This window comes from Vigna unguiculata, chromosome 9 (genome assembly GCF_004118075.2).
Source record: "Vigna unguiculata cultivar IT97K-499-35 chromosome 9, ASM411807v1, whole genome shotgun sequence".
In the NCBI taxonomy this organism is placed as follows: Eukaryota; Viridiplantae; Streptophyta; class Magnoliopsida; order Fabales; family Fabaceae; genus Vigna; species Vigna unguiculata.
In genome coordinates, this window is record NC_040287.1 from 35257524 (window position 1) to 35266995 (window position 9472).

At 34.4% G+C, this 9472-nt stretch overlaps 1 protein-coding gene across 8 annotated transcripts; it reads left to right on the forward strand.

Annotated features, from left to right (window-relative positions):
- Nucleotides 1-485: 485 nt before the first annotated feature.
- Nucleotides 486-8757, forward strand: LOC114164047 (pentatricopeptide repeat-containing protein At5g27460). Of its 8 annotated transcripts, none has more exons than XR_003599474.1 (6): nucleotides 486-599; nucleotides 679-892; nucleotides 2143-3384; nucleotides 3479-3676; nucleotides 5644-5888; nucleotides 8316-8757. XR_003599474.1 is itself a non-coding variant. In XM_028048517.1 (5 exons), the coding sequence occupies exons 1-4, from the start codon at nucleotides 565-567 to the stop codon at nucleotides 3504-3506; spliced, it is 1515 nt and encodes a 504-aa protein (XP_027904318.1). In that variant the 5' UTR covers nucleotides 486-564; the 3' UTR covers nucleotides 3507-3530; nucleotides 4460-5637. The 8 variants fall into 8 exon arrangements, 1 of the variants encoding a protein (XP_027904318.1); XR_003599473.1 differs by having other exon boundaries at nucleotides 3479-3552; XR_003599472.1 differs by having other exon boundaries at nucleotides 3479-3530.
- Nucleotides 8758-9472: the final 715 nt, after the last annotated feature.

The following is a 9472-nucleotide window of genomic DNA, read 5'->3' on the forward strand; positions in this document are numbered from 1 at the left end:
CCCGTGATAGGTCAAGCCGGGTCGTGTCGGATTATCCATTTTGACAGCTCTAATGTTTATAATCAAACAAGTAAAAAAAATAAAAGATAAAAAATCAATAAAATTAATGTTTTAAAAATTTTATATTAATTAAGTGATCTAATTAAATATTCAGAAAATTAATAATAAAACTATCTATTATATTTAAACAATTTTAAATAATAAATAGAAGATTTTTGACATAAGTATATTTCATTTTATTATAATTAAAGAATACATTTATTTCTATCAAATGTATACTAGCTAACTGCATTTTCATTTAACCATAAAATTAAGTAATTTATTTATAATTGTGATAAAAAAATAAAATTATGAACATAATAATAATCATAAAAATATCACAACATATTTATTTATTACATAAATTTCATTAAAAAATGTTGCACTTGGGTTAATAAAACAGTTTTAAACCTAGGACAAAAATAAAACACTACAGTTTGGTTTAATTTTTATATTAAATGGAAAGGAGGCAAACCCATTGATTCCTATAGAACGAATCAGCACCGTCCGTTCATCTGCCCGGTGATGGCGAACCACCCCCTCTCCGCCGGAATAAGACGGTAAGCCTAATCCCTTCTTCGCTCTCAGCTTTCTTCATCACCATCAACCTTCTTAACACAGAAAATTTCACTGCATCAGTTTTGTGTTCGGGGCACGAACTCTTTGCAGCACCGTTGCTTCACGCGCTTCGACGTTGCACGCGCCGTTATTGCGCAAGCTCAAGTCCCCAAAGCAGAATCCATTGCTGGTGCTTCAAAATTGGGTGGACGAAGGCAACAATGTTTCACCCTCCCAGTTCAGAAGCATCGCCAGAACCCTAGTCAAATCGAAGCGCTACCACCACGCCCTTGAGGTTCGGTTCGGTTTTCTTCTGCCGTTTATTGCTTTAAATTAGTCTACGTTATTAAGTTTCTTATATTTGTGAAACAAATATTCTTGAAGTTATACAATAGGTTCATATAATGAAGAGAAGCAATTTTGAGCAGCAGCAGATGGAACACTTAGTTTTCATCTAGTATAGCAAAACTCTGAATACAACAATTTGTCTAATTTAGATTCTCTTAAGGGTTTTTCTATGCTATTATTATTCTATTTTACCTTTACCTTCAAAATACTGACATTCATTTTGATGTTTTAAAATATTAAAAATATTTTTAAAGTATCAGTGTATTTAATGTCCGGAGGACAACACCAAAAAAACCCATCTGGAATCCAATTTGACATTCTTGATATGAATGGTCCCGTTCTACTAAATGAGGTTGTTCATAGTTATTATGAGTGAGTGGTTGCAGAAATGGGTGGAAGGGAGAAACTGATAAAGAGGAACTGGGTTTTTGTGAAAATACTTTTCACTTGGGAAATTTTTACTCACATAATTGGGGCTTGGGAGGGTACGACCTTTACTAAACTACAAACAAAATTGAAGAGAGCAACTTCGAGGCATTCAAGCTCTAGCGCAGGGGATATTGTTGAAGATGGAGAGGAAAAAAGTAATGCAAAATGTAGAAGGTCGAGAGCAATGAAAAGAAAGAGGATGAGATATGAGTATATTATTGATATAGCAATAATCTTTAAGAAAGCTCAAGATATATTGGAGATGACGAGTTTGATTGACAAATAAGGATAATTGTTGCTTATATTTGTTTTTAGGCATCTAGTCTTTAGCTTATGCCTTAGAGGCCTAAACTTATTTAGCAATTGATTTGGTGTTGCATTCTTTATTTCTCATGCCTCTTGTTGTATTGACTTATTGTTTTTATAATGCCATAGATTAACTATGACTGTGCCTTTTAAATAATGCGTTTTGAGAATTAGGGCTGAGAATGTCTTAAAGTGCATTACTTTGCATGTATATAAATTATTTGCATTAAGTCATCTATTTTTGCATTGACTGCTCTGCACTCCACTGTACCATTAATGCTTTTGGGCCAGCCACTTGCCCACTTTCAAGGATTTACTACGCAAGGCTTTTCATACCATACATTTTCTGATAAAGGATTCTTTCAGTCTGTGGCAAGCATGTCATTATAATGCAATTAGGTTTTGAGATAGTGTATAGTAAATTAGATTAGCAATTTAAATTTGTCAATTATTTTTTTACAGTTATTTAAGTGGATAGAAAATCAGAAGAATTTCCGTATGATCCCAGTTGATCATGCTATGAAATTGGAGTTAATCATTGAAAATTATGGTTTAATGGAAGCTGAAGAATATTTTATGAATCTACCTGACTCGGCTGCAAAGAAGGCGGCTTATCTCGGGCTTCTTCGTGGATATGTAAGATATAGGGATACCACTAAGGCTGAGGCTTTAATGGTGAAGCTCTATGATTTGGGGCTAGTTGCGAGTCCTCACCCTTTTAATGAGATGATGAAGCTGTATCTACTGACCTGTGAGTACAGGAAGGTACCCCTTGTTATCCAGCAAATGAAGCGGAATAAAATACCCTGCAATGTTCTCTCCTACAATCTTTGGATGAATGCCTGTAGTGAGGAAGAAGGGTACGGGATTGCTGCAGTAGAGACAGTTTTTAGACAAATGCAGAATGACAAGAACGTTGAAGTGGGATGGAGCAGTCTTGCCACATTAGCCAATGTTTACAAGAAAGCAGAGCAACCTAAGAAAGCCATTCTGGTTCTCAAAGATGCTGAAAAGAAACTATCTACATGTAATCGTCTCGGTTACTTCTTCCTCATAACACTATATGCTTCTTTGAAGGATAAGGAGGGAGTCTTGCGGTTATGGGAAGCTAGTAAGGCAGTTGGTGAAAGAATCAGTTGTGCTAACTACATTTGCATACTAACATGCTTGGTGAAGCTTGGGGACATTCTACAAGCCGAGAGAATCTTCTCAGAATGGGAATCTAATTGTCAGAAGTATGATATCAGAGTTTCTAATGTTCTTTTGGGTGCATATGTGAGGGATGGATTAATGGAAGAAGCTGAATCATTACATCTCCACACATTGCAAAAGGGTGGTTGTCCAAACTATAAGACAATGGAAATTCTTGTAGAAGGATATGTGAATAGGAAAAAAATAGACGAGGCTATAATTGCAATGAAAAGAGCTTTGTCTATGACAAAAAATTGTCATTGGAGGCCACCACATGGACTTATGTTGGCTATTGTGGAGAGTTTGGAGAAAGATGGGAATCTTGAATATGCCAATAAGTATATTACAGATATCCATAATTTTGGTCTTGCTAGTTTACCATTGTATAAAATATTACTAAGAATGCACCTTTATGCCAACAAACCACCTTTCCATATCCTTAAAATGATGGATGAAGAGAAGGTTGAGATGGATGATGAGACACATTCCATTGTTAAAGCTTTCACTTTGTAGGTAGCATCTGTTACATTACGTTTTCCTGATTGCTTATTACAAGTTGAGCAGTTTTCCCTCCTAAGAATAATTCTTGTTTTGTGGATGTGTTCAGGCCAAAAAATTCCGAGGTGGAGCGGTAACCTGAAAGTCAATTCCATTCTCCGGTAATCATTTCCTTAAGAAAAGGTTCAACTTTTTCCTACCTAAGAAGGATAAGACCATTTTTTAATCAGACAAAGAAGCAAACGTGTGTTCTTTTTGAAGATTAGCTGCTTACTAGATACCCCAACATCTTTAGTTATATTGTTTTGTAAGTTCCACAAGTAGCAAGCTTTTTTGTAATCACATTGATGTTCAATTCCCTTATTTTTGAACTTGTTGAAATATAATTTTCGTAATTATAGAACATTAGTTTCAGTATGCCATGGCTCAGGCCCATTTATTTATGCTTTGAAGGAAGTGCCTTTCATAATGGTTTTTTTTTTTCAGCATTTATTGTGTTTTTAGAAAAGCACTAAATTTTTTGAAAAGTTTTTACACTTTTTATAGTTAGATACTTTCATTTATTTTTTCAAAACTTTTTTTTTTTAATTTAAATTTTTTTTAATTAAATATCTATATTTTTAAAGGAAATATGTCGTGCACATGCTGAGTCATCCAATCACAAACCACCATGTATGGTAAACTAGATAACTTCTATAATAATATTGATGCACTGGCTATACTCCAGATTGCAAAAAACACTCTTGTCTTTAGGTAGTCATTGATGTTGGGATGACAAAAAAATAGTGATGCAGTAGCACTACCATTTAAAAGAAGGGAATAAAAACCTAAAATAGTGGATTTTTGAAAAACCAAATTGGAAAGAACCTCTTGAAACAGACTTTGACTGCCGTGAGTGCTCCCTTGGACTTCTATGATTGCTCAACCAATTATCCTCATTTTTACACCAACTTTTCTTCTTTCATAACCAGGTAGCTAAACCTTATTTGTTAGGATTTTACGAAGCTAGACTCTTACTCATACATCTACTCTAAGATTTAATCTAGATTTAGTATTCTTTATTAGTCTTCATTCACTTTGCTTTTTTCAGGTTGATGTCCGTTCCGTGGCTTATGGTTTGAAAATTGTGTTTAAATCTTGATTGATGAAGAGTTCCTAATAGGTTTTGTATCTAGGAATAGAGCAAAACTTTAGTTTTTTTTTGGAAAACCGTTATTCTTAATGCAAGTTGTTTGGTTTTTCCATTCAAGGGATTTACAATTTAATTAAAAAACTTGTGCTATCTCACGAATGGATTAGGTTTGAGATATATTATAGATTGATGCTAAAGTGTACTTTAGACTTGTTGGAACTGGTTTACTGCACAGTGATAGGGTTTGGTGAAATTAAACTCTAACATCCTAATGCCATGGTGAATTCGTGTTTTGCTACTTGCCACATGTTTTACAAAATACCTTTATAACTTACATCATTTCTGCTTGTTAATTTATTTGTTTATTTAAATTCGTGCAAAGCAATTGAAATCATATTTCTCATGACTGTAGTTAGTGAACGGTGTGTTTAGCAAAGTATCATGCGAGTCACCATAGAGACTATCACTTACTCATTGAATATTACTGTGCTAATTGGTATGCTTGCCAATCATACTGATTTTATAGGGTTTTAACATATGATCGAAATGTTAAATTTTTATTATATGTCTATTGTATGAATAATATATGGCAAACAACCAAGATTTGCTACACCCATTGTTTTTATCTTACCATTCCAGATTGCACCAGTTGTATAAAGGTACAAGGTCAGTCATGGTGTAGATATTTGTTTCTACCATTTTGTTGATCACTTTTTTTCTCGAGTTTTCTACCTCCTAGTTCTTTTCACATTTCTCCTATTTCTATATAGATGAATATTCGTTTTTGTTTTTAATGTTCATGCATATATTTATGAGTTGCACCTCAGCATTATTGTCAAGTTGAGGTACACAGCCAAATGAAATTCATTCAAAGATCAGAGGTGATAGAAAACTAGAAAGATTGGCAGAGCCTAGGCATGATTGCAGGGCTCAATGTGACTTTTTGTAGTTTTTGCTGAGCACAGTTTTTTGGGTAGCATGTTGAAGGTCAAACTGCAAACGAATATTAGATTTGACAATTTTGGTCTCTCAATTGTACAAATTATTGCTTAGGATACATTTTTCTGACGATGAACTAGCCTTTCCATCTTTATATTGTTTGAAAAGTGTTGTGAACCTTCTAATCTTTTATCATTTGACAGGGCTCATTTTCATGGAGTAATTCGTATTTGTTTTCTGTACGTCACGTATGTCTTTTCTAAGAAAAATCGGATTCATGCATCGAGTATGTACAATGTTTAAGTTAAAATAAGCGGAGCACGAGCACTATGCGAATTGACAGATGCTGAAAGATTTTATGGGATCTGAATCAGTATTCACAAAAGCTTTTAGGTCTTAACATCAATGGGGAAGTTTCATCCATTCATCAATCAGCTACAGCATACTGGTAAATATCTTTCAACATAACTTGCAGTGTTCTAAATTATTACTACCTTTTATCAACATATCTGGACCAGAATCGTGCCTTGGCCCTTTCATAGTGATCATATGGAATAAGAGGATTTTTGCTTCCAGGTCTCATTAATATACTTAGTAGTCAATAGTGATTCTGCCGGGGACTTACCTTTAGGGTTATACTGCAGGAGCATGGCATTCTTGTTGCTCAGACCTTCTTCCACATATTGGTTCTGAAAAACACACTTGACCCTGAGAGTAAATGGACTACCCCATAACCCTAATAACTTCACTGATACTTCTGCCATTTTTTCTTTCTTTTTGACTTGCGAATTAAAATCCAAACACTTGCAATTCTTTCATTCTCGTGTCTATATAGGTATTATTTAGTTATTTATTATAAGCAATCAATCAGAAGTAGCATACACCTGTACAGGATGAGGGATATTCTGTTGATTTGAGAAGAAAATGAGTGATCACAACGAGGCTGGAATAAGTGCTCAAATAAATAAATTATCTAAGAGTAAACGAAAGTAGATATTGGAAGAAAAAAATGACTCAAGTGTATCAACTCATTTTATACAACCTTCAATCTTTTTTTGTCTTAGTACTCTCATTAGCGTTTTTGCATTTTATTTTAAAGACAGCTCGTTCCGTAACAATAATTATATCTCAGAAATTAGTCTCTGAAATGGGATAAATTTGTAATGATTTTTAAAAGTAGTTTTTGAATTTAAGTTAGTTTTTAATTATTATAAGAATTGTTTTTTTTTAAATAACTTGAATGACTTAATACATAAAATCAGAGCCTTGTGAGTTAGTTAAATTTAATGAAATTGCAAAATGGTCATTTGTGGATCTTATTTCTCTTCTAATATTTATAACTGATGTCAATGTCAAATGGTAAGAAATTCAATGCTTCTTGCATGGGATTTTAAGTGTCAATCCCCTTAGTATTTTTTTTTTCTAATTAGGAAATTGGGTCCCAGGGCTGACCCAACTCATGCAAGTTGTTAAGAGGGATATTTCTTTTTATACCCTTATACTTTCTCTTTACAATCTCATAAATGATAAAATTTTCACTTGTGGTATATTGTTATGAAATAACAAGGACTAACAGTGCACACAATAAATAATGAACAGAAATGCTATTAAAACGTCAGTCAAGGTGACTGATATTATTATAAACATGCATAAAACTATTCTCTCATAGTCAGAATAGTGGAGTCTGCATAGTCACAGTAACAAAGCACAGAGAATACAGCAAAAACAGAATTCCAAAAGAGAGAGAAAAGAAAACTGCCAGCCCCCCTCCTCTCTCTCCTCTAACCGAAAACTTATACTCCTCTTTTTGCATCACTCAAATTCACGCAATTTTGAGCTAACAAACTTTGTACGTGTGCTCTTCCTGCACTTATCTTCTGGAAGATCTTGTGTCACGTGCCCTTGATTTTTTATTGGCATTTCAGCCCCTACTTTGGGTCCCACCTCATTTTCATTCATTACATATATGTAAAAACTTACTTGTGAATTATGTAATTTGGAAGTTATTTTTACTATCAAGTTTCGCAATTCATAAATCACTTTGTGTGTGAAAAAATATTTAGATTTTACAATATGAAAATTATTTAGATTGTACAATCTATAAGTTTTTAAAAAATGTATTCTCAATTTAATCTATAATAAACACATAAATGATATATAATTTTTTTGAATATTACGTAGTATAAAAGTAATGTTGTGTTCCCTTCTAAGGATTTTTCTACTTAAGTGATTGTGAGTGATGGATTTGTGGGTAATTTGTGTTCGTATCCATAAATTTAAAGGCGAAGGAAATAGCGGATCAACGGGATGAGGTTTTTGGATCTTGTTTTATATGAGACTATTAGAGGGTGATATATGAGCTTTTATGATAATGCCCTCGTTTAAATCATGTGCATGCAGTGTTATGCTTTTTCATTTTCTTTTTCAACACCTTTAAGACGCATGTGTGAGAGGTGGTTGGTTGAGCCGGTTGATCGAGTTTATTAGTTGTAAAAGGTGGAGAACTTGACTTTTGTCTTTGTGGCTCTGCTATGGAGAGAGTGCTCTGTCGTTGGTTGTTTGAGGTGAGTTATGAATCGCCTAATCTGAATAGTGTGTGGGCTGCATGGTTGATGGTGAAGAACCCAATAGCCGCAAAGTATGGGGTGTGTTGTGAACCTATGGTGGTCAAGGAAGGTGGTTGCATAATGCATGGTTGTAGAATGCATGGTTGCGCGTTGGAGTGTGTGACTGAACAAAGGGGAAAGGAATCGGTTCTGGGTGTGGTGGAACCGATTCCAAGAACCCAAGCATGTGTAGGAATAAGTTCTTTTGTCGATGGAACTGATTCTAGTGTGTGTGAGAAATGGTCTTTAACCTTGTTTTTGTTTTGCAGGATGTGATTATTGGTGTAAGCATGGAGGGTCTTAATGCCATAGATGGAGGTCGCGACAGAGGCATACACAACTGAGAAGGCTTCACCCTCAGAAGAGAGACTGTCGTAGCGTTTGGAAAGTACAAAAGGGTGGTGAAGGCCTCGATGAGGCGGTTGTTGACGGCGTCACGGGTGCGCTTGGTGGGGGCTATATGGTGAAGAAAAGGGGGGCGAAGGGGTATGGTTGCGACATAGCCTCTGTTTGCGATGGAACAAAGTGTTGGTTCAGTGTGGTTTTGGTATCTGACATTGTAACGACAAAAAGAAGAATATGGGATTTGTGTTTGTGGAAGATTAGTGGTTTTAAAGGTTTTGAAAATTAAAAGGAGGAAGTAAAAGAGAGAAAGTGTGACGTTTGTTGTGTTTTTTATACGAAATAAATTTAATTCTTTATTTATTGTTATTAATTTTTGGTTTCAAAATTATTGAATAACAATTAAAAAAAAGGTTTAAATACCTTTTTTGTCTTCATGTTCTTAGTGTTTGTTGTGAATGATCCTTATTATGACAGAATGTTTAAAATAGTCCTGATTTGTTAAAGAATACTTAAAATGGTCCTCATTTTTTAACAATGCTTAAAATGACCCTCATTTTTGTAATTCGTGTTTTATTTGGTTCTTTTTTGTGATGTCGTTTAAATGAAACACTGTACAAGTGACACTGTTTGTATTACGTTGCATCAAGGTGTGTTATGTGTACTGTACAGATGGTTAATTAATGTTAACTCTCAATTTGGGGGAAATTGGTGTTACGTGTACTGTACAGATGGTTAATTAACGTTAACTCTCAATTTGGGGGAAATTTTGTAATTAGGTCTTGAGTTTGATTGCATTCGCGCTCTTCATCGTTGGAGGCGATTTCTTTCGTCTTTCTTGAGTTCGGATTTGCAGAGGAAGCAGCTAATACTTGTCATTTCATCATTGGGTTGGATTGGAGTCGCACTCTTCATTTTCAATTTTGCAGTTAATTATCATCAACGAGGTAAGTGAGTTTAGGATATTTTGGGTTGTGTTTGCTCGTGGGTTAGAGTGTTCGTAATTCTATTTTGGAGTTTGTTTGTGCTTGGATTGTTGTGATGTTCTGCATGGTTTCTAAATTACCACACTTGTATAGTACTA